This window comes from Coturnix japonica, chromosome 3 (genome assembly GCF_054131305.1).
Source record: "Coturnix japonica strain WE chromosome 3, WE-NBRP24, whole genome shotgun sequence".
NCBI lineage: Eukaryota > Metazoa > Chordata > Aves > Galliformes > Phasianidae > Coturnix > Coturnix japonica.
In genome coordinates, this window is record NC_140665.1 from 63,413,350 (window position 1) to 63,439,550 (window position 26,201).

Consider the following 26,201-nt stretch of genomic DNA (forward strand, 5'->3'; position numbering starts at 1 on the left):
TTCCCAGGTGGCTGAAGGAAGCCTGGACTCATCCCACGCGGTCACCCGCTGCCTCTTCCAAACACAGCAAAATCGCTGACACCACCAGCTCTGGAGTCCACGACTCTGCAGCTGACAGGGAGGAATTAATTATCATCAAAATTCCCCCTGCGGGCTTCAATGCAGATGTGAGGAATTCCACATCGGATTAACAGGGTGACCAACAGCGAGGGACAAAGGAGTTCATCTATCTGCAAGTTCCCAGTGGAATTTTGATCTGAGGCTTGTTGCAAACATTTAATCCTAACTCATTGACTCCAGAATGTAGCGAGTCCATACTTCTTGGTTTTCTTCCCCACAGAAGAAGTTATTTTAGCCAGTTTTCTCCTCAAGCAGTAAGTTCCATTCAGTTCCAAGTTCACTCACAGAGGCCTAACTTCAACAAGTACTCTTTGAAAGAACGGTCTTGTTAATCGGTCCTTCCAGAACAGCAGATTTAAATTACAAATAAAGTCTTAGGGAAAAAAAGCCCTTCCAGTCTGAGATTCTTTGCATCTCAGCTACTACAGTGCCTTATCTCCCACCCTACTGCTAATTATAGCCATTAATCCTTTGCTATTGTTTAATTGATGAGCAGCTGTTGACTTATAGCAAGCAACGGAGCGTAATTCAAAACTGTAATTAAAACTGATCAATGGCAAATTTGTTACATGCTTTTATTTCCATTAGGGGCTCAAAAGAAGAGCAGACGGTGTTAAAAGGATTTCCCCCTTTACCCCCCCTTCCTTCCAACTTAAATTAGTTTTGTATGAATGGGGCAAGAAAATGAGCTTATCTGGATTCTGGTACGACTAAGTATTAAAATACCAAGCAATAAGAAATCTTTCATGTGGGCAGCGGTGGATGGAAGAAGTGAAGGAAGATAAGCAAAGTTTCTTTATAAAATGGTTTATTAAAAATAAGTCTTTTAAAGAGGAGAAAGCGTGGCATGTATATACAGTAAATTGTCACAGACTGCATGGATCTTATAGTACAACCAACCCACTTTGTTGTTTTGTTTGCTTTTTAACATCATGCTTACTGGAACTTAACAGTAAATGGGAAGAGAAAAAACACCTGGTACCTTACGTGGAAGCTGAGGGGTACTTGTAAGGATGACACTTGGCCATCAGCACGATGCAATTGTTAAACACAGGCAAACCAGGCACACCAAGGTTTTATGAATACAGGCTTCAGTTGATTACAGTCTAATTGAGGGCTCTGCACTTCTGATCAGTTCTTCATTTCTACTGTGAATTATCAGACATCATAGGCAACTGATTTTGTGTTCTAGAAAGGTAGAAGTATTTTAGGGAGAATAAAATGCCATCCAAAGAACATAAACAAATGCTTGACTTCCAGCTCTGTCACAGCAGGTACCAAAGATTTCTTCTTAGGAAGAAGATGATACAGTTGCTGGTTTTCTCCTTGAACTCCCCACCTCTCTGACAGCCAGAGCCACAAAAATAGTTTTTTTAAAATCTGTTTTATTTTACAAGAGTATTTTGTGCAGGTGACAGGACAAACCAAGACGCGATGCTGTACGCTGCAGATCCTCACAGCCAGATGGTGCGTTTAGAACACTATCCTTTGAGTCAAGCATTCCAAAGGTTTTCCACTCTCACAGCATATATACAGCCAGCCGCGAACAGCTGTATGACAACACGTCTACCTGTCCTTACAGCAGAATTCACTCCAACCTCAGATCTCAGGGCTTACAACTTCAGATCCTTGCAGCAGCCTCTTTAATCCCACAGTTTAATGAGACCATCCCAGCCGCACGTGATGACTTTGGAAGTTTCATGCGGATGCCAGACCGCGCCAATGCAGACTTTATCGTGTGCTTTTATTCTGCTGTAGAGTTTTGTGGTCTTCCAGTCCCAGATGTTAAGCTTTCCATCTGCGTCTCCAGATATCACGTAGCTGCAATAAAGGGATTAAAATAAAACTTGCATTCTAACACTTTATATTGAAAAATGGAATAGAGCTTCACCCGGTGAGCCTTCCCAACCTGACAGTCTGAAATCTTCTCTGCCAGAGAACTGGCATTCATGCTGTGCTCTGTGGCACACCTAGTCCTGCAGAAGGTGATGCATCAGCTGTGAGGTAAATGTGCTAACCAATGTGATTACACCCACACAGTGTTACCGGGACTGAAGAGAACACGTCGGGAAAAGATGAAAGTGCCAGAAGTTCATCTGCAAGTTATAGACATTCTCTCTGCTTTTTTCCTCCCGTTTTGCTGAGGTTATTCTCCACTTTTTATAGCAATGCATAGCTTATGTACATACAGTGGTAAACATATGGGCATGTTACCAAGGAAACAGGATGAAAAAGATAGATCTCTGAACAGCTAAATGAGGATACAGCACACCAGACCTCTGAATAAGAAAAAGCAGGCAAATCTGAATTCCAGGTGTTCCAGACAGGTTCATATGGTGGGAACAGAGCCTGAAGGGCTCTGGGGAGGCTGCTGCTGACTGAATGCAAACAGTCAGATGCAGGTCTGTGCTGCACCAGGGCTGGGCAAAATAAGGGCAATCTCAGGATACTTTAACACAGCAAAGTAAGTCTTTAGGGAATGGAAATCTTTACCTGTTGCTTGGAGCAATTGTTCAATTCACTTAGTCCAGTCAAACAAGAAGAGCAAACTTTAATTTCTTCTGCTCATCTTAGAGAGCTCTCTCCTATTACTGAGTTAGTAGGATGGCTGTGCATCAATGAATGTTGCAGAGGATTGAAAAAGAAATCTGGTGTCTGTGCTTGTGAGTTTAAGACGAAGCCCTTTCCCACAAAACTCACCTCATATCAGGCGAAAAATCCACTTGACAAGCGTAGCCAGCTACCATGTGACCTTTGAAGATCTTCTTTTTGTTCAATCTGAATCTGTTCTGAGCTCCAAATATCAGAATTTGGTTGTCCATTGACTGGCAAGCCAACCATTTCCCTAGAAGTGCAATGAAAGAGGAGTTGACAGAGTGCCACATACAAAGAAAGAGTCTTGGCTGGAAAGCTTGGGACACACACAAATTTTAATGCACTGTGTTAATTCAGATTTTCAATACAGAATCACAGAATCCTTAGAGTTGGAAGGGGCCTTTAAATGACATCCAGTCCAACTCCCCTGCAGTGAACAGGGACATCCATAGCTAGATCAGGTTCCCCAGGACCTGATCCATTTTGGCCTTTAAAGTCACCGGGGATGGGGCATCAACCACATCTCTGGGCAACCTGTTCCAGTGCCTTGCAATCCTCACAGTAACATTTTTTTCCTTATATCCAACCTAAATCTAATCTATCTTATCATGTAATAAAGTTTCTTGGTAGAAGCTGATAATTACTTCACAGAATCACAAGGTCTGGAAGATGGTCAACCCAATTTCCACCTGTTATAACTGTCAGAAGGCAGAAAACTATACTTGACAAGATTTGGGAAGCCTGTTCCTACAAAATGCACTGAGAACTCTAAAAAGCTCTGCCTGTTATGTTAACCGCACTAATGAATTGATCCCTTTTTAAGCTACTGAGTAAGTTTTTCTGGTGCAGATATTATAAACTCTCAATCACGTAACTCAGATGAAGGGAAAAACAAACAACAACAAGTAATCTATTTAATAACCTTTTTTGTGGGTACCCTAAGATGGTCACCTGGACTTCTTTACTAGGAGAGTGGTTAGGCCCTGGAACAGGCTGCCCAAGGAGGTTGTGGATGCCCCGTCCTTGGAGGTGTTCAAGACCAGGTTGGACGGGGCCCTGGGCAACCTGATCTAGTAAAGGTGTATGTTTGGTGGCCCTGCCAGGCAGGGGGGTTGGAACTACATGATCCTTGATGTCCCTTCCAACCCAGGTCATTCTGTGACTAAGGAGTTTCAGGATCCTTATATTTTTGAGACTATTTACTTGTCTGTGTCATAATAGAATATGATAAAAAGGCTTTCTACTTTTCATTTCAATCTGTACCTTGGCACCGCATTAATTCTTAACTGAGAATCCAGTGAAGGCAATGCACTACAGAAAGAGTTTATAACAGACTTCTGCCCTGAACATTTTATATTATCACTGTCCTCCATGGATTATTTGAACAATGATAGAAAATGTGCTGGATTGTCCTTAAATCTGATCCAGCTTCTAGCTTGGAATTAGACAGTTTAGTTCAGCCTCCCAGAGAAATAAATAGTGTGCTTGCCCCAGTCATGTTATTCTCTTCTAGTTTTTAGAAGGTCCGTTACAATCATCTGCATTCAGAAGGAAACTGAAAATTTCCTTCCATAAAATTTTCACGTTCACTGTCTTTCTCCAGAATCTTCCTTTTAATATTAAGGCTCTGCCTCGATTGTTAAGGATGAAATATTTACACTGCAAAGGAACTGTAATTTGATGCTGATAGCTGGCTGAATGCGCTGGCTACACAAGTTGATCAGCCACAGCTCAGCGAATTAGACTGTTAACTGCAAATCTATAACACTTCAATAACGTTGGCAATAAAGCTATTGAATTTTGGCCAACACACATAAAAGAGATTTTGTCCTATTAGAAGGATTTTTCACTTACTGCTGGAGGCGTTCAGCCCGTGTCCTCCTGCAGTCTGGTTGTTACCAAAGAACATAAACACGAAGGAAGCATTAACATACAGAAACACTGAGGTAACTCAGAGTTTCTCTTGAGCAAATGCTATTTGTGCTGCACTCGTTTTAAACTGATACAGCTATGCTGTAACAACCCTTCATTTTGACGTATTTGGTCTTCTCAAAACTATTAAATCCAGATTCGGTCTGATCTTGGAATAAAGGCACACACGTCTTTGGGAAGGTTGGGTTGTAGGGGCAGCAGGGAAGTACAAGATGGTAAAATTACAGAGCTATCATCAGTGAGACATTTCATGTCAGCTCGGCCTGAGAAGGCAGTGAAGTTGTTAACCCACCATTTGGAGACAAAGTCACGGCTGGCATCGAATGCATACTTGGCTCAGCAATATACTTGAAGTCTACAGGAATGTCCCTGCAAAAGGAAGAAGTATGTGTTTTAGGAAGGCATGCAGACATTATTCCAAAGGGCTGCCTTGAGACAGCTGATTTACTAAGCTACTGAGAACACAGCAGTGCTGTCTAAAGAAGAATGTGGATAAGCTCAAAATTACGGGTGCTCACCTAGAGGACTCCAGCTGTGCAACCATTTATAGGATAACCTCTGGTAGCACGGAATTTACCCCAAACCAAATGACCCACAGCCTACAGCAGAATCCTGACTCCAATTGGGAAACTGTAACACAAAGATACTCTATTGCCTCCAGTCCCTTAAAAAAAACACCAACCGTAAAGAAAGCAGTTTTATTCTACTCCCTCTGACAATGCCATTTTCCTCCTGATCTCCCCAAATGGGATGCCAACCAATTCTTAATGTTCATAGCTGAACTCAGCTGTGAACTCCCCGGTCTCAATTCCATTTCATTTTATTAGAGGAGTACTCAAACAGCTTCATATCAGTTGCCCAAATCATTTCATTTGTTTATCCAATTAGAATTAGATGCAAGAGAAAATAACGTTTTGCACTGCTGAAAGTAAAACACAGAATATAACACCCGTGTCAACTTAAACCATCACCGCTGTAAAGATACAAGCACATTAAAAGCAAAGCAGGCAAATTTTAAAGCACTCCCGGTTAAGACTCCTGAACAAACTACCAGATCTTTAAGTCTGTCCTTGTGAAACCTATGAGCGAGCTCTGAACTCTCAGGGAAAGGACATTTACATTCTCCGAGGTGAAGCTGCTCACTGTAATGCAGTCTGACATGACGTCCCATTACCAGCTTTGGCCAAGTCAAAGTATTTACAAAACCCGCTCCAAAATTTCTCTGAACAATTGAAACCAAGCAATTAGTCCAGCTTTAATTACTGGCTTTTAAGGCCATATTCAGGTCATAATTACTTTGAAGGCAGCTTTGTTTCTGAAGGGTACTGAAGAAATACTGTGCTGAAGAATGTGAAGAAATACATTGAAATCACCCTAGATTTAGTAACAATTGTCCTTATGAACTTTAGAAAAAGAACAACGATTTGAGTCATGGTATGTAACAGTTTGATATGGAAAGCTGATGTGCTGAATGTATTAGGAGTTATAATGCACTGCAGAAATCTGGAGATTGAAATCATGTACATATGCAGACTGGTTACCATAGATCAACTGCAGGTTGGGTCCCCTATTGTCTGAACCCTTCTTCAGCATACAGGATGCTCAGTGCAGATTTTTGCTTCAGAAGAAAGAAAATGTGGTACTGTAACAATCAGGTTGCAATGTTCCCATAGCAGAACCTTTCTGCCTTTCCGTCTTTTCCCCACAGAGTGACTAAAATCCACCCACTCCGCTATTTATTTCAGCCATCAACACAGAGCTCACAGAAGAAGGGCAATCCAATCTCAAGGAAATAACAGATTTGTGCAAGTGACATCCTCCTCCCACTCACCAGAGAGGAGACGTTCCTTAGCAGACACAATACTGTAAATACTTTGAGGAGCTCGGTAAATACATGGGTCTAATTACAAAAAGCTGAACAGAGGCTCTCTGGGAGTCACATCTGGAGACAGTGTTCCATGCCTATAAGCCTAAACCTGGGCTCCCAGGCTTTGGTCATTACCACTGCTGCTACTGACAGTGACAGCAACAGATCACAGACACACTGTGGGTTTTGGGTGACATTCAAATAGCACAGACAGTGAAAAAAAAAAAAAAAACAATAAAAAAAGCTGGGAAGAAACTGATTAGTCACGGAGCTGTCAAACTTGTGTCTGTGTTGTGCAACAGCTTCCGTCAGTGAATGACAAAATGAAACGGATACTTGAAGATATGGAATTAATCATTTAAAAAAGAAGCCTGGAGTCTTAAGAGAAATCTTCAAGTCCTAAGCAGAAGGTCTTAAGATCTAGAATCTTGTGGGAAAGGTTTCAGAAATAGAAGATATTTGTTTTCTTCCCAGTTACATTAAAAATTGGAAGGCACTAAAAATGGTATGAGTTTTGTTGGAGAGACTTTCATTTTTGTCATTTATTGCACTCACACTATCAGCAAAGGCCCAAAAAGCGGACTACCAGAAAAGCAGAAACAAAGCTACACCAAGATTGTTATCTTGTATGGTGGCCAAATATTAAATAACATTGTGCGTATCAAAGCTCAAAGCATTCAAAAGCTAAAAGTGCCAGCATAATATAAGAAACTTTTTCTAAAAGGGCTTATTTATGGGCTCCTGTACCCCTGGGGAATGGAGAGATTGGAACAAAGACTGCTAATAGAGTGCAGCATGTTTCAGGCTGACGTGGCTGTCTTGTGCTTTCTTTGGAGGAAGATAAAACTACAAAGTGTCTCAGGAATGAAGCCAGAACAGGTTGGTTAATGTTCAGCAGCGAGATAGGAAACAATTAAGTTTTAAAGATTAGAATAACTTCTCTAGAGATTTGAGAAATATACAGTGTCAAAAGAAATTATTAATCATTAATAATATATAAAGAATAAATACATCCTGACGACCATATAAAATCTGCATCAATAAAAGGAGGCTTTCACAGAATCATCAAGGATGGAAAAGACCTAAAAGATCACCCAGTATAACCATTCACCTATTACCAATAGCTCCCACTAAACCATGTCCCTCAACACAACATCCAAACATTCCTTGAACACCCCCAGGGTCAGTGACTCCACCACCTCCCTGGGCAGTCCATTCCACTGCCTGACCACCCTTTCTGAGAAGTAATGTTTCCTAATGTCCAGCCTGAATCTCCCCTGCTGCAGCTTGAAACCATTCCCTCTAGTCCTATCACTAATGACATGAGAGAAGAGGCTGACCCCCAGCTCAATACAACCTCCCTTCAGGAAGTTATAGAGAGTGTGTATAATTACATACACACTTACAGAAATCTGAGTTCAGCTCTTCCTCAGCTAGCTATAAACTCAGTATGCTTCAGCATCCAATCTGCTGTGCACACTTTTAACAATATGCTGCCATATCAGTTTGTTCATAATATGCTTAAATTTAGTATTTTTAACTTACCATTCCCAGACTCTTAAACTTTTGTCGTCGGATGTACTCACAAATCTTCTATTTTCATCCACAAACACAATGGTGTTGACAGCCCCCAAATGTCTGTCATATTCCTGCACAATCTCACCACTCCGAATATCCCACTACAATTAAATAAGTCAGAGTAAGATGCTGGATTTTACTAAATACTGTATTATTATAATGCGAAGCTTTAAAATAATAATAAAATCATGCAAGAAGGCAAATCCTCTAGTAACAGTCTTTGAAAGTAGGAGGAAAAAGTAGGAGGAAAAAGCAACACGCTCAACTGGTTCTAGAATTCTAATTGAGTAAGAAAATTTAAGTAAAATTAACAGTTTCTTGAGCTGTAGGCAGAGTGTTTACAGAGAGAAATCAGGAGAAAATAAGACATAAGATAGACATACCTGCACTATTTTCTTATCTGACATTCCTGCAACAAAGAGATTTTGTTTATCTTCATCAGGGTTGAACTTGACACAATAAGGAACCTTCCTGTTTGTGAATCTTGAAATACACTGCCCTGAAACAGACAAAGGTGTTCATAGTGGGTCAAGCCAGAAGTTCTAAGGGCTGATGAGTTTATTACATATATTGTTAGAGACATTCATGAATTTCTCACTTAAATGAGACTACTGCTACTGTTAAGCAAGCTGACGTCTTCTTCAATTATGGAAACTTCTTTCCTTCCCAACACCCTTAGTTTCAAAGAATACCTGCAAAATTTACCCTGTATTACAGATTACATTTTGGTCTAAAGCATGATTTCATTGCTTTTTTATGTCTCTAGATGTAAATGTATATGTAAGCAATTTGTCACAGTGTGCACAGCTACAGGCCTACCTGTTTCAGTGTCCCACAGTTTAATATAGCGGTCATATGCAGCGCTAAGAAATCGGGTGCCAGCGTTATTAAAACAGATGTCTCGAACGGCTTTCCCATGTCCTACAACACAGAAAAGATGCAATAAACCTTTCATTTGTGCTTAGAATTACGGGGTTTTTAGGAAAACCTTTTTCCACTTAACTGCTATAATCTTCAGTAAGGCAAAGAGAAGAAGGAAATTGCTCACTGAAATTCTTCCTGAGTACCAGCAAACCTGATTTCAGCATAGTGATTCAAGTGACAAAGAACTCCTGACTCAAGTACCTCATGCAGACTGATGAGAATTAAACCAAACAAACAAAAACAAACCACGAGCACATATAAACACTGGAGAGAGAAACAACAGCACTGCACAGAAACAATGTGCAAATCAATGTTGACAACTAAGGGAAAAAACTGGAGACACAAACACTACCTGGGATGCATTTGAAGGGGAAACATTTAAAGTGAAAAACAAAACAATCAAAAATCATTGGAAATATGAGGGTTTCTGATGTTCATCTTGCTATCCTCACCCCAATGCTTTCAGCTGATCATTGTAGCTCTCTTTAGTTAAAATACTGGCATAGAAACTATACACAAAAAACATATGTAAAATATATAGAAAACATGTACATAAGTAAATATGTGTATATATGTTTATCACATAAACATATCACATAGATTATAGATCACATATCATATAGATTAACATATCACATGTTAATCTATAACACATCAATTCACACAGCTGTTTTATATGTATATTAAGAGCACAGTTTAAAAAAAAGCATGATTACCAATAAATGTCCGTAGACATCTTCGATCTCCGTATACTTCCCACAGCTTGAAAGAAAAAAGAACAAGAAGATGAGGGGAGAAAATATGTCAACAGTTAAAAAAAAAACAACCACCCAACGATGCTGAAATTAAGTGCAAATAATTATTACACCAGTTTAACTAATTACAAATTTAAGACATCTACTGATAAATTCCATATATCTATCCAGCCATTTACAAGAATTCCATCTTATTAGAAAGAAAAACCCCAACACAGTAAAATAAAAGATCTAATTTAAGTTTTTCAGTATCTAAGTCTTTGCTATTTAGGAAAATATTAATCAATCTATTAGTTTTCTAATGTGACATTGATGGACTAAAATGAGGTTAGTTTGAAGCCACAAATACTTCCAGTCAACCATTTGATGAAAAGTCTGTTGCCCGCTGCAAAACTAAGCTTCACAGCAAATTATAACAATAGCAGAGACAGTAACCTGAGCAACTCAAGACCTTCTACATTCTATTACTAAGTGTTACTACACTGTTCTAACACCCACACCATCTTGTGTATTATTCTATCTTTGTTCCCAAGAACTTATAACTTAAAACTCAAGTGAGAAAATATAAGAAACAGTAACTTGGTAGAAGTGCCAAGCATTTACATACTCTAAATGCAAAGTCTGTATTCAATGCTAGAATAAAATACATAAATGAAAGTAGAAAAATAACTCACCTTAATTTTGCAATCCATAGAGCAAGACAGCAGCAGATGCCCAGACAGAGGAAACAATCTAACTGCACTAACTCCCTGTAAATAAAGACAATTAAACAGTAAGTGGAGCATCTATGTATTCTCTCAGTTCACTAGCCCTCTTTGTTTTTATAAAGTTTTATTGCATTGTAGCAACTTTATAAAATATACAGTATATCTAAAAGAAATATCCTACCATTCCACTTTAAAAACAAGACGCATTTTTAACAATTGTTACAGGCAACAAATTGATTCACTTCAATATCTGTATATACATACACCCGAGAGCTTCTCCACAGTCCCTTCTCAACACTCACACCATTACTGTGGTAATCACATCAAATAAATTGTAGGTTAAGGTGACTGCTTTAAACTGACACTGCTGTAATGGAATCCTTTCCTGCCAACTTATTCTCTTTGCTATATACTTTTTTCCAAACAAGTCCTGTTTTGTTTGTTTTAAATACAAGATGGCAGCAGTACCATCATGGCAGCAGTGCCATTGGTGTATTAATGTAGTCCCTGAGGCCACTTCCAACACAGGCATCCCCAGAAGCATTCACAGGTTCTGAAGCTGCAAATGCAGTAATCTCAAAAGTAATGAGTGCTACTTCTCTAGTAGAACAAAACAAAACAAAAACCCCAGCCAACCTGCCCTGGCTAGTACATATGCTTTAAATTGACAGGACAATGCAGGTTGACAGCCCTGGTTTTTTTTGGTGTTCCTGTTTGATTGTTCCAACTAGCAAACAGCCCTTTCAGGTGAGACATGTGGAAGTATTCCACAGAAAAAACTCTAGCCAGCTCCACTTATTACATATACTGGCTTGTAGCCACTGAACAGCGAATTCCCTGGGCATAGTATCCTCCCACCTGTCTGTATTTCAGGTCATCTTTATGAAGGACATCTAGAGAACTGCCAGGTACTCATAGATTGACATCTCTTCCTTCCATAAAACATCAATTACTCTATTCTTATTCCATCTAGTTCCTCCCACTCTGGTTTGAGTTGCATTCTATATCCCTCCTTATCAGTACTTTCTTATATCCCGCAGCTTTGCTATCTTTCTCAGTCCTCCTTCCTTTTGTTTTTCTCATCCATTCCATTGTTTGTCTTGGTTATTTGAAGGAAAAAAGCACAAAACCTTTTTTATGCATCAATTTGTTCTGACAAGATAATAGGCAAATGAGTGACTAAAGCTTTGGGGAGAAGATGTTATTCTGGAAAACACTGATACCTGTAACTACAAGTTCTTTGATGCAGCAGTCACTAAAGAAAAATACAGAGGTTCGACTCAACAAAAAAAAGGCAAAAGCCATGTCTCCTTTCTTCGATCTTTTGGGTATCATTAAGGTGCTGCCCACTGCAGCATAGCATATTCCTTGACATAATACTGAAAATTAGAGATGGAAGAAGCAGCAAACTGAATCTGGCTTTATGAATCTGATCAGTGAAACAAGTTCTAACATTACAAATATGTGTTTAGGTACACTGTCTGAAAAAGAAACGATGAATGTGAAGCAACATCAAGGAAAACTGAAAGCAAGTTAATAATAATGTTTAGGAATCCTGTTATGTATTACAATCACAAAACCTATTCAACTTTTCATTGGTTTGATGTGAAATAGCATTTAAGTACTTCTAGTCTACAAATGCATTTTCAGTTATCTCTAGAATTAGTCTTTCTCTTATTCACGTGGCAATTTAGTAAATAACTCAAAACCCCGCAAAGGTGAATGAAGAATATTTGTTCCTTCAAAAGATGTGGGGATGCTCATGAAAAAAGTTTATACAGATATCACAAACAATCATATCTGACCATGTGAACACCTTGTGCAGGTGTATAATGCTGCCAACTGTGTGCACAATGTCATAAACGAAAAAAAACCTCTGTTTCTTCTACCAATGATTCAGTTTTATATAAGTTCAGATAGAAAACAAAATGCATTTTTATGAGGTACATTCCAAAACTTCCTACCTTTGTATGTCCAGACCATACATGGATTTGTTTCTTTGGAAGATAGCACTTCTCAGGTGGCATTGTGGAACGGAGATTAACTCCAACATCTTGAGGAACATGAAGGTAAGATCTCCCCTGATAGTCGTACATTTCTTTAACTAAAAAGGTAAATGGAGAATTCAGAGAATCTCAGAGATTGTATTTTAAGGGGTAATAATCTTAGGAAGATTCAATTAACACATATTTAAGGCTTTTTTCAACACAGCTGACTTGCTCTGAAGAAGGGTGGGAAGAGGGATGATAAGAAAATAAATCCATGTCATAGGATATAAATTCTGATGAGTTGTACTTAAATGAAGCCATTTCAGCAAATCTGATTGGAATCTGATAATTTGAACAAAACAATCTCCCCCTTACCCAGCTTACCTCAAAATGCCACAGTGTTCCTGAAGACAATAAGGGTTTGCTCGCACTAACTCCACACAGTTTATAACCTGCACTCTAACTCTGGCATTTGCTTGCAATTTACATTCCACCGGGCTCTGTGCTTTAACAGTCATTTCAATAGAATTGCAAATCAGAGAAAAAAAAGATCCTTCATCAATATGAACCAACTGCTCCACCAATAGCAGTCAGCAGCTAACATCTGTTCTTTAACTAGATTTTGCAGAAGTGCCTGGATGCTCACACATGCAGGGTGCATTGTCCTGTAAATTGATATTCCAAAGTAGACTCATCTGTTGACATTAAGCTGTGCGCTGATTTAATTAATTTATGTTTCTTGGGTATTGATATGACTGTTTTGCTTGTACAAATGACCTTCTGCTCAGCATCAATGTCTGAAGGTGTCTACAGAACAGTGTTTTTTTCTGGAAGGCTTCAGTTTGAGAAGATTAAAATTTATCCTGTAAGGACTTTGACTGTGAAACTTTAGGTGATGGTACACAGACAGGTGGAACTACCTGTGCCAAGTGTTGCCATGTAGGACAGTTTTGCATACAGACAGATGAAACAACAGTTTCCAAAAATCACTTAATTTTACTTACTTTATTTTCTCATGTTTTTCTTTGAGGTTATCGTATGCTATAGGCCTCAACAGGGTAATCATTTGATAAATAATTATTCATAGTATGACAGTAAGAATGTTCACATTAAGAATGGAGGAAGTACAGGGTCCAAGTGATTTTCTAAATGTTATGTCTGTAATTCAAAGCACTACTTGCTGATAAAAGTACCAAAAGACAAAACTGTGGTCATTCCGAAGCTCAGGCTAAACCAAGCACATAATCTCACCGTTTTTTTCCTTTCTATAATATGAAGAAGATATGCATACCTACTGAGATTAAAAATAAATAAATAAAACCAGTACCCTGAAAGATGACATTTCCACGCTGCTCTTCACAGTATGATGTGGAATTGGTCCAAGCTTATCTCTTTCCTTGCCCTTTATGCTTATGCCTGCGAGTGCTATTATCTCCAAAACAGAAACATCAAGGTGCCTCAGCAGTTTTGCTGAGGCTGTCTGCCATCCTTACTAATTAACACAGCAGGCAAGAAAACACGGTGTGCAGGAAAATGAGAACAGGCAGGAAGATGCCATTACCATGTAATATAGTCTTCTCCTCTCCAGGTTTATCATCTTCTAGTTTTCCTCTCTTCTGCCTCTTAGCTGTTATTTCATCCAACTCCTTCTGTTCTTCCTGGAAAAATAAAACATGATCTTGACTTTTAAAAAAATAAACGCTCAGAACGATGTAACAAAATCCAAAACTGCATTACTGTTTATTTGCTATTAAGAATACATGTATTGCTAAGTGAGATCAGAAATATTTCTAAGCATCAATAGAATACCTTTATCAAAAGCAGATTAGCTTGAAAAGCTAAGTACACTGAAAATAACTAAATATAATCATTTTATTTACAGACTATGGCTAAGCATCACGGACTCAATGTGAACGACATTTATTGGTTGTGTTGTTGCTTTAAAGAAAAGAACAACACCAAAAAGACCAACCTCCCTTTTCCTTAAAATAAATACAAATTTACTTTCATTTCTTTCCAAGTTGCTCCTATTTATAAGGATCTTTCGTCAGACTCTACATGTGACACATAGATATGATTCATTCTATTTCCAGTCTTTCAATACAATGGAATGCACAACATTCAGAACCCCCCTATTCACCGTTAGAACTGGGAATGCTTCTATCACCCTAAAGCACACCTTCTGGTTGAGACACACTGGATCTCTATTAAAACCACCACATAATATATTATTGCATCACGATGCACTAGCAGTTTGTGTTTACAGTCTTAAAGCAGTACTTACTTCTGAAGGTTTGGCTACTTCTTTTTCGTCAACGTACTTCGCCCATGGTCCCAGAAAACCATCAATGTTAGATGCATCATTCTCCTTGAATTTCTTCCTTTTTTCAATTTTCTTTTGTCCCGTTTCAAACACTGTTAAACCTAGAGAAAGAAACAATACACTGCTTAGCTGCTCATACAGATAACATGCCTCAGCATCATAGGTCTCATCACAACAATCTAAAACAAACACCACCACCACCACACAACACTATCACCATCACTCCATTCAACACACACAGGAAAATGGAGAACACACTTAGGGGCCAAAGCACTGCTGACTTATTAAATTATGAACACTGCTACATGTACAGTAACAGGAGAGCCACTCAAAACTAGTATTTCATCAAACATGTGCCCATGCATTTGTAGCACTACGTCTGCAGACTGCACGAATGTATTGATTTTCATACTTTAAATAGTGCAGACTTGGAAAAATTAGAGCTCCTGACCTCCCCCTCCCCACCTCTGTCAGTTTCAAACAAAATCCACAAGGAAGCAAATAGAAAAATTAAAAAACAAAAAACAACAAACAACCAAACATAAAAATCTCCTCAAATCTCAATTACAACTGTCTGGTCTAATTCAGTTAAAATTCAGTTATCTATTTCTGAACACCATCCTACTCTTTCATATAAATGCCAGCTTATCACAAATTCTGTGCCCTAAGAACTTCATCCATCAAAACCAGCGTGCATTTTTCACATAATGCTTTCCTACAGCATCAGTAATACTCCTCTAGGGAAAAGGAGACAGAAAGGATTTTTTGTAAACAAAGAAAATAGGCAATGTAGAAGTTAATAAACAATAGCAATATATGAAAGACTGGTACAGTGCAGTCAGGAGTCTTCTTAAAATAAATGACAAAAACTGCAGTAACAAAAGAATCTATTTTACTTCTGAAACAATTTAGTCTTAGCCATTTCTATCTAATATAATTGCTATATCAAAATAAGTTTATTTTTGTTTGCTTTCTTTGGAAGGAATTAATGAGGTAACCTTCTACATATACCATGGACAATAACAAATAAAGAATCTTTATATATACATGCAAATAAGAAGTTAAAAAAAAAACCAAAAAACAAAACACGAAGTCACTTTCATTGTTAAATATCTTGCATCAATGCATTTATTACAAGCCCCATGCCTCTGGTAGCCACTTCTTTCAGTGGAATGCTATGCCTTTACCATTTGGCAACTTTCCATTAGCTTCTTATTTCCAAACAGTTTAACTCCTCTTAGCAGAGATAACTTGCAATCCCCAAAAGGGCTGCTACAGGTGGCTCACAGAGCCATCAGTTGGCTACTGAGTAGCGTAATTTAAGTGGTTAGCTAGCATAACATACCAACATCCTAATGCAGAAATGCCATAACCTGGATCAAGACAGAATTGAAGAGGACCAAAAAGCTCTGTTCCATATGTGTGAATTGGTCCTATTTGTTCAAAGGCACCTGAGAGGTTCCAAAGATAGTATGATATATTTGCTGCTTCAGGAAAACAAATTTCCCCTGTATCTCTGATGAGCAACACATCATCATTGGTAATTATTTCACAATTCCTTCCTCTGCCAATACCTACTCCATTTCTTAGTGAAGAAATATGGAAATAGCCATCAATTTATATAAGATTCTGAAATACCTTGATTTTTTTCAGCTTCTTCTACAGAGCCAATATACTTGGTAGCAACTTCAGGGTTGTCTATAGACGGGTCTAATGCATAACCTGAAACAAGAGAAATGAAATAAATGTTATTTTGGATCTTTGACTTTTGTACAATTGTTTGTATGTTCTCCCACCATGAAGTTATTTTTCCAGTTCACACTCAGGGAGCTCAGAATGAAGAAGGATAATATTTTGAAATCTCATTCACTACTCACTTGACTCCAGTACTGCAGTTTCTACAAGGTATTACCATAGAATGGCCTGTACTGGAAGGGATCTTTAAAGATTATCTAGTCTAAATCCCCTGCCATGAGGTCTCTGTGCATGCATTGTAACCAGAATGCTTAAATCTGTAGAACAGAGAATACACACAATAAGCAACAGTTCACAATGCAAGAGTGAGGCCTCAGCATCTTTCTGGCCTCCCAAGAGGCCTCCAGCCCAGCACCCTGCTCCAAGCAAGGTCAACACTGAAACCAGTTTGCTACAATACAAAACATTACTTTCTGGAATGTCATAGCAGCTTTCTTTTGTTTTCTGGTGTAAAGGAAAGATTTAACTCCAAATTTACTGCCAGCAATGCATGATCTTAATTGGGTGCTGCTTTAGTTCAGGACAAAGGCAGTAAAGTTACACTGAAACCAGACAAAAGGAAAATGACAGGGATACAAAAGAGGAATGGAAGAAAATGGAAGTTTTCTGGGGTTTTGTGCGTATTCTGTGTGCCCCTGCAGAAATGATTTCATCCTCACGTCAAGGCTGGGAAAGCTCGATCCTTCCACATGAAAGCAGTTGCTTTAACTAAAATGGAACACACCAGAAGCAGCGGCAATAGCCCTTAATTTTTAAAAGAATTAAGCATTTACATAATAATTTCCTGATTACTGCTATTGAGTCTCGTTAAAAAGAAGAAAAAACAAAACCTGCTGAATTTACTCCTATAAATAATTTATAAAATGCATTAGCATTTTTGTAGATATTGAGAATAATTCACATTTTTTATATTCCAAGGTTCTAATTTTAATATGCATCTCTTACACTTTCTCTCCATTTCTCCTGAAGCAGATAGGCATGAGCTTCTGTGAAATACAAATAACCTCATGTGGTTTCCAATGTAGAGAGGTACTGAAGGTTTGGTGACCATTGTGGCTTTTTTGTTTTGTTTAAGACTGCACCCTGGTGGACACAGCACCATCTTTTATTAAACATTACTCAAATGACAAAGTGCCTCTTGAGAACCCATAGAGATCTCCTCTGTCTCAGAAAGAAAAAATAAATAAATAAAAAAGGAAGAGAAGCAATGAAAGAGATAAAAAGCAATGAAAGAAAAGCAACTTCTACCACTGGTAGAAGTAGCCACACACAAATCCACAGGAATCTTACGGCATACAAATTAATTCTTACATTTTTGTCGATTCACAGAAACAGTTATGAAAATCATAAGCAGTGGAAGATGAGCCTGTGACTCCCAAAGACCAATAGTATATAAAAACACTCTGATGCAAACACATTGAGAACCTTTCAACACCAGCCCAATAGCCAAAGGAGACCATCCCCAGCCACTTCTCAGACACACTGCTATCCTAGAAGATTTTTACTTATGTGGATAACCAAACTGAGCAGACGCTGTAATCAGACTTACACTAATTTAACTGCCTGCTTTTATTAAGGCAGTATATCAGTGAGTTCTTTTCCAAGCTTATAGCTTGGTTTCTATTAACAGCAGAGAGATATTACTTTGGATTTGTGTCAAAATCAATACAGTGGTTTTCTTGTCCTCCAACTGTATTGACAGACTCTGGGACTCTATTTGCTCAGTACTTATAAAAGAGGGACAGTATTCTAATGAATAAGGGACCCTGGGCCAAGCACAGCTTCCCATGGAAGTAGAGACTTCTTATAGCTGGACTGAATTTGGTCCAGCATCACTGTCATAGAAAAAGCTCTGAACAATTTCTACTTTCTAGTGGGTATGTGAAAGAGAATCTTTTCTTTCTGGCTGAGACTCCTAAACGCAGCTGCAAAAGACAGCTTGCTTTTATCCTACTCAGCTGGTATATATAACGTGCATTCACTCCTACATCTCCTCCAGTTTCATTTAGGAGGGAGATATTTCATGCTACACTTCAGCACTGAAAGGTACAATTCCACCTACATCCGTCACTTCAATGCATCTGAAAATGGTTGGTTAAATAATCGGGATTCAATGTGCATTCCAGAATGACAGTTAATTCAATTAAGTTTACATTATATTGTGCAGTGCAGCACAGAGGGACTCAAGGTAGCTCACACACATGAAACCATATAGCTGGGCTGAGTCTGACTGAACTGCCCTTGAGAATAAAGCAACCTGGGAATAAAATGTCTACAATTGTAAAAGCCAACAGTGACTGCAGGGACTGCATGAGAGCATACAAAAAAAAACACAGAAGTGTAATTTTCAAGTCATTTTAGGCTTAACAGTATCAATCTTACTGATACACTAATCCTTTTTAACATAGATACAGAATACTCACAAAGAGCTTTGAAATTCACAGACAGAAGACTGCTTATTATTTAATAAGACATTAATATCTTGTGAAAGAGAGGCTTTAGAATACTAAATGCTACATGAATTAAGTAGTTCAGTTCTAGCATAACTACAGAGGCTGAAATAGGTATGAAATCATTATTATTTTTTAACCATATGAAGAATAGAACAGAATTGTTTCCCAATGCCCATCTGACACCCCCCTGGTGCAGCTTTGTGCCATTCCCATCCTGCCATCGGCACCAGGGAGCAGAGCCTCTCTCTGCTTCTTCTCCTCAGAGAGCTGCAGGGAGCAGTGAGGTCCCCTCTCAGCCTCCTTTCCTCCTGGCTGGATAACCCAACATACTCAGACTCTACTCACATGGTATGTGAAGAGAAAACATGACAACTCTATACACTGAAAGCATATATATAAAATGTAACATGAATATGAATGGGCCTGGAGGAAAGCCTAGCAGAGACTGACAAAATATGCTTGTCGTCTAGAAGGGGATGAAGAGAACAGAATGGATGGGCACAGAGGGTAGTTTTGATATGTGAAACATTAAAGGCAACAACGACCCATGGCTTGACAGGACTACTGATAGAAACGTAAGATGGAGTTAAAGTTTGCAGCACAGAAGTCTCGGGGTGGTATCAATAAAACCTCTACTATTATACCATGAAAAAAAATAATCCTGAAAATTTATAGATTTTAAAAACATGAAAAAAAAAACACACAAAAAGAGTATAGAAATAGGACAGACAAGTGCACCATGAAAGACCTCAAAGCAATTTTGACTAAGATCAAGAGATCTGACTAGATCTCTGGTTTCAAGGTGTTTTCTGTAGATAACTGACCTGTGCTTCCCCTGACTATTTTCAGGGAGCTTGAAAGATAGGAGAAGCAAACCTGCACTATGAATAACCTCCTCAGTTCAGGGGTAAAATGACAGCTTAAAGATCCATTGTGAAGAAAAAACAGAGAACCACCAAACCAGCCTAAGACTTGATGTTTGCTATGGCATGTTACATGGCTGAACTACAGCATTCTGTATTAAAAAGACAGGCATCTGACTGCTAAGTCCTGTTATCATAGAGACATTCTTGATAAAGAAGCTGAAGTCAGCTTGATCTGTCAGAGATACGGTTCTGTCAGAGAACTGGGGCTGTTTAGTCTGGGGAGGCTGAGGGGAGACCCTATTGCTCTCTGCCAATATCTGAAAGGTGCTTACAGTGAGAGAGGGCAGGGCTCTTCTCACTGGTTATAGGTGACAGGGTGAGGGGAAATGGCCACAAGTTGTGTCAGGGAAAATTTAGGTTGGATATCAGGAAAAATTTCTTTACTGAAAGGGTTGTTAAACACTGGAATGGGCTCCCCAGGGAGGTGGTTGAGTCACCATCCCTGGATGTGTTTAAGAACCATTTGGATGTGGTGCTCAGGGACATGATTTAGTGGAGGGTTGTTAGAGTTAGGGTACTATGGTCAGGTTGTGGTTGGACTTGATGATCTTTAACATCTATTCCAACCTGAGCAATTCTGTGATTCTGTTCCATCTGAGAACTTCATTCAGAAAGTTTTCCTGTTTTCCATGGGCTGCAGAACAGCATCTTGATAATGACTATAGCATTTTTTAATTGAATTCAGAATTGGTAGAACGATATTGCCATAATTGGACAGAAAGCACTCTCAAGCATGTAAAAAATAAGATGGTCTCAACAGCAGGGAAAAACATGCTACATTAAAGAGAGGTTAAAACCAAATCAGATTAACAATTTAACAGCGCTAACAAGCATTAGAGAATCCTTTGGACTGAAATTCCAGGCTTAGGTAGTGGCAAGTAAAGTTGCCAGGACATTGGCATGGACTGCTCAGACAGAAATGACAATAACCATGAGATGGTAAGAAAGGTGTTAGGCAAAGAATCACAGTAAAAATAAATAATTATTACTAAAATATCTCTGGTACCTTTGGCACAGTATTGGTTAGTGCAAATGTTACATTAAGATGGGCTGAAAACAATATTCTTACTGCCCTGCCAAGCAGTCGTTTTAGAGATTCACAAGAAAAAGAGTCAATTGAGCAGAGCAGGAAGATTGAAGACATTTTTACTAAGGATACATATTTCCAAAGTGACTATAATACAGAATAAATCAACATTTTTGAAGAAGCAAAGAAAGCCATAAAAACGTTTACTACAATGATCTTAAGCTCAAACCAGGAGAGCTATACAAAACAGAGAAGGTTTTTAAAAGGAACAGAAAGTAAGCCCTGAAGGATAGAGCCTCTTCTGAATGCAGGGACATTTCAAAGACAGAGTGTTGGAGAAAAAGAATTACTGCCTGCCAGCTATTAAAAGACTTAAAAGAGATGAGAGGGAAGTGAGCACAACTGAACAGTACTGTACATAAAAAGAAACTATTAGAAAGTGTTCTTCAATGAGCAAAGTTGCATCCAAATATGTGAAAAACTAAGAACCAAACTCTAGTAGCTTTAAAGTAAAATCTATGGGAAAGCGGTTCCCACTTCCAACACTTCTCCCTCCCTAGCAAAGTGAGAAGCAGATCACATAAGGAATAAGAAAATAACACATCACCCTTTGTCACACGGGTGCTAGAACCTTTCTTTATGACTAATATGACGAAGTATTACCACAGAGTGTAATGTCAGGAGACTAAAGAGTCAGATGAGTGTTAAGAACCAGGACCAGATGGCATTCACCCAAGAAATCTAAACCCAAATCCCAGTATAAAAACTCACACCTAAGACTGACTTAATACACATCCTCATAGACCAGGTTGCTCCAAGCCCCATCCAGCCTGGCCCTGAATGCTTCCAGGGAGGGGGCATTTACAACATCACTGAGCAACCTGTTCAAAGTGTCTCACTACCCTCACAGTAAATGGTAAATATCTCTATGAAACTGAGTTAGACTGATTACAGGGTACCTCAAAGACACTTTGACACTCCTTCATTTACTGTTGTAGATTACCTACATGCTAGCCATTGTAGATTTAAGGCCTCCTGCCTTAATGCAGTGCCATCAAGTGGCTTAACAGGCGCCAGAGCTCTCAAGATCTCCAGCTTCCAATTAAGAACTTTACTTTCTGTTCTATCACTATGCTAAGATTTCGTCATTACAAACACAAATGCATTAAATTTATGCCCAGCAACTATACTTGTGTTTCTGTACGTTCTTGTCTTTTTCAAGAAGATACTTACAACTTCATTTTGAAATGGAAAAGAGAATGTCCATGTTTTTAATAGACAACATTTTGATGACTTAAACAAACACTATTTTTAAATAGCTCACAAAAGACCTCCTAGTGACACAAGAAAACACCATCATTTGCTGCACATTCTATTTGAACTTTAGCTTCTCAGTGCTAGTTCTTGCAATTTAAACCATCTCAGCCTTTTCAAAGCTCTATTTTCACTCTACTGAGTTCATTATCTGCTGAACATTTCTAGAAAGCTAATATGATAGTTGCACAGTTGCCAATGTTATCTGTCTAAAAAATATTTTTATGCTCATGTAACAAAGGCTCTAAAAAAGCTGCTGTGCACTATATAAATATAAATCAACAGCAAGAGCTTTGAGCAGTTTTATTAGTTCTACTCTCCTCCAAACTAAACTTTGCAATGCTTGCCCTCCCAAAAAACCCAGTTGATTAACTGAGCAGTACATGCCAACAGACCCTTTTTACCCAATATGTATTTAAAGCACACACAAAACACAGCCCACACAGAGCAACATATAATTTCAGTGACTAAAAATGAACCTGCCTCAGACCCCAAGTAAGCTCCTACCTGCACTGCCTGCCAACTTCAAACATCAACATGGAAGTAAAGTAACTTAAATTTATGCTACAGGAAACATTCATAGAATCATAGAATTACCCAGGCTGGAAAAGACCTTGAAGATCATCAAGTCCAACCACAGCCTAACCATAGTACCCTAACTCTAAAAACCCTCCACTAAATCATATCCCTGAGCACCACATTCAAACGGCTCTTAAACACATCCAGGGATGGCGATTCAACCACCTCCCTGGGGAGCCTTCATTTATTAATATCTGCATTTTGCTTACATTCTACATCTGAACAACCAAGAATTTTTGTAGAAGATTGTGCACTTGATTTCAGTTTCAAAGGGAACCACAAAATGTGATCACCCAAGCAAATACTACAATCTACAGCAATATGGATTCTCGTTCAAAGACTCTTCCCCCATATGGAATCCACTGTTAAGGACTTACCATAGGTTACAAATGTCCTTCGTTGTTGCTCAAACATGAAATCATTGATGTGAGCTGGTTCTGCATATCCAGAGAGCATATTTCGAGGTGCAGCCATTTGCTGAGTCCTAAATGGGTTTTCTGGTCCAAACTACACCAATAACATTAAAAGAAGTGAATCAGAGTTAATAATTTATTATTTTTATGCATTTATTTTGGGGAAAGAAAAACAAACAAAAAGCATCAACAACAAAACAGAAACACTAAAAATGGGGAGAAGAATAAATTTTGTCTTTCAAAAAAGGTAATACTAAACCACTTCAGCTTTCTTTTTCTTCCTATTTCTTTAAGTCCACTGAATCAGTCTTAGATTGTTATTTTGTACAGTGATCACTGTCACAGCCTGAACAGTTTATTTTATGATTGAACTTTCTATCCTATATTACCATTGCAGAAGACGAATCAGTATCAGCTTCTCGACACAAAAGACTTCTATTCAGTATGTGGTCAGTTCAAGTACATTCAGAACACAAAACTACAGTGTAATGTTCCTTATAAGGATGAGATATCAAGGAGATACCAAGTCCTATAAAACTCTTGTAGCTCATACAGAAACTATGCTTCCAATGACATTTTCATGCATGTAAAAAGCAACAAGGGGTTTGCTGTATTATTCTAGAATAAGCAATTAAGAAACTCTATATTGCTTTCTCCTTGCAAGATGACAAATGCTAAGGGCTTCTTGAACATACCATGAACAAGCAAAAGCATTGAAACCATGAATGCAAACACATACAATACACAGACTAATATCAAACTACATTTAAATGTAAGCACTGTGATTGTCAATCACGTTCACAGCCACCTGAGACTGTTCCACATTAGGCCTCTCTAACACTTAGACAAGGTAAGATTGTAGTAGTTTTAAATCAGTATTTCTTTCCTTACATATCTTATGGATTTGAAATGACCTGCTGGAAGTTGCAAAATGATACCCTGCTATGAAAGGATCATTTCATGTGATTCCACAAAACGTTCTCTAAACATGAAGTACAAACGATGCAGAAATTTCAGATTGAAGCATGGTCATCTTAGACGGCATGAATAATTCAAGGAACAGACGGGCTTTTATCTACCTGAAACGCAAACCTCTGATCTCACAACAGACAAACTGTACAAAGTTAAATACTGCAAAAAAAGTTAAATGCCTGAACAGCTATTTTTATCCTTTGGATAGTCTCTCAGTTATAAAATAGAAAGTGGTTCACATAGCACTAGGCTATCCATCTTAAGCCTAAAGAGGCTTTCCACCCTACACATTAGAAAATCTTAACTTACTGAAACAACACTAGATGCAAATAGTTATACTAGAAGTAACTAAGATTTTGATTTCAAACTTTATAAACACTATTTCTGCTAGATTTATAACAACTTATTTTGCTAAGTAGTGTGATGAGTAAATAGGAAAAATGTGAAAATGGTAAGAGACTACTTCAGCGCTGTTTGTTTTACTCAGTGCTTCCATAATGTTTTCCAAGCCTTGTCTTTAAATGTTCATAGTTCTCGTCCTGATAATCCCTGTTTTTTAGAACTATTTTCTGCAGAATCTTAAAATTCAAGCATTAAAATTAGCACCTATGTACCTATCTATATATAATCTTCCTACAGTTTGCCCAGACTAGATTCCTAACTAGAGCAGGCAGGCATTCAAAGAAGATATGTCTTATTTGACTTCCACATGAGATTTACAGAGCCTCTAAGTGAAATACATTTCTGCTGTAAATATCACCATCACTTCTTACCTCAGGTGCAAACATAGTCTCATAAGTAGGATTGTACTGAACCTCCTTAATAGAGGGATCAAGGTGGACTCCTGTCTCCACATCTTCCTGTAATAAAACAGACATATCAAAACATCATTTTTCATATTCAGATTTTAACATGTGTGTTACTCCATTTCAGACCAAATTAATGCTGGATTTCAGGCAGACGTTTTCAGTGCTATAGGAGGAAAAATGCTGTTTGGCCACAGTTACTATTTAAAAAAAGAAAAACTGCAAAAGAACACTTTCAAAAATTTTACATGTCTATTAGTATATTATTTCCTTAAAAGAGTTTAAAAAAGAAAGAGAGATAGAAAGATTTCATGTATACACTTTAAAGACTAGAAGTAAGCTTTCTTTTCCCCAGGATGTTTGAAAGCCAGGCCTTCTGAATAAGGATCAGGTAAACTGGTCAGCAATTTGATATCAAAATCTGAAAGCCAGATTTCTACAAAAGGAAAATGGCAGAAGTCTGGTAACTGCTTTGAGAAATAGCTGGAAAAGAAAAATCAGACACCAGAGTAAACATACATACAACAGCAAGTTTTACATAATCCAACGACCCCTCATCCCCAAGTTTTTACCAAAAGGGGTAAGTGTAATCCAGTTTCAGTTTCAAAACATGTCTCCAAGCCTGTTGAGACAACAGTTTCAGTAGACAGATGAAGAAAGAGGGGCTAACCAGAAGCATAACTTCTCAAACAACTCAAAGGGAAAAACTCACAAGTACACACGCAGCTGAAGTGGAAGACAAGAGATAAAATGGGAAAGCAAAGTCTGATTAGGTGGCAGCGCTCAAAGAGACTTGGCTTCAAAGAGTTCTACAAAGGCTCATTTACTTTGAGTCTAAATTGATGCTGCTTTCCCCCACCCCCTAATTAAGGGCTAAATTACACAAAGGAGAATGTTATTCTGTGGCATTGCTACAAGCATTGCTTCCTGCATCTTTACTTCAGAATAAAGGCATTCATAATGGGCTTGTATATTGATAATATTCCTAAAAGCTATCCTGAAGGTTGCCTGGCATCAATATTTCATCAGTGCTTAGCTACAACAGGATACAGAGGCGTCTGCAAGTCACAGCTTCACCCTTACCACATAGCAATTATTTTTACAGGCAGGTCCAGCCATTGTGCTGCTCCCACTGGAGCCACAGCACTGCCCACTCTCTGCCTGACC

General features: G+C 38.4%; 1 protein-coding gene across 1 annotated transcript in view; it reads right to left on the reverse strand.

Annotated features, from left to right (window-relative positions):
- Nucleotides 1-911: 911 nt before the first annotated feature.
- The window catches only part of CDC40 (cell division cycle 40), a 30,859-nt gene continuing 5,569 nt past the window's right edge, over nt 912-26,201 (reverse strand). Inside the window, exons 2-15 of the mRNA XM_015858722.2 lie at nt 25,002-25,088; nt 23,221-23,350; nt 16,428-16,511; nt 14,751-14,890; nt 14,028-14,124; nt 12,443-12,582; nt 10,446-10,520; nt 9,733-9,778; nt 8,912-9,013; nt 8,476-8,591; nt 8,060-8,193; nt 4,940-5,016; nt 2,821-2,965; nt 912-1,941 (exon numbers count right to left, since the gene is read on the reverse strand). Coding sequence (XP_015714208.1) covers nt 1,764-1,941; nt 2,821-2,965; nt 4,940-5,016; nt 8,060-8,193; nt 8,476-8,591; nt 8,912-9,013; nt 9,733-9,778; nt 10,446-10,520; nt 12,443-12,582; nt 14,028-14,124; nt 14,751-14,890; nt 16,428-16,511; nt 23,221-23,350; nt 25,002-25,088 — 1,551 coding nt within the window. The 3' untranslated portion in view covers nt 912-1,763. The remainder of the gene's footprint in view (nt 1,942-2,820; nt 2,966-4,939; nt 5,017-8,059; nt 8,194-8,475; nt 8,592-8,911; nt 9,014-9,732; nt 9,779-10,445; nt 10,521-12,442; nt 12,583-14,027; nt 14,125-14,750; nt 14,891-16,427; nt 16,512-23,220; nt 23,351-25,001; nt 25,089-26,201) is intronic.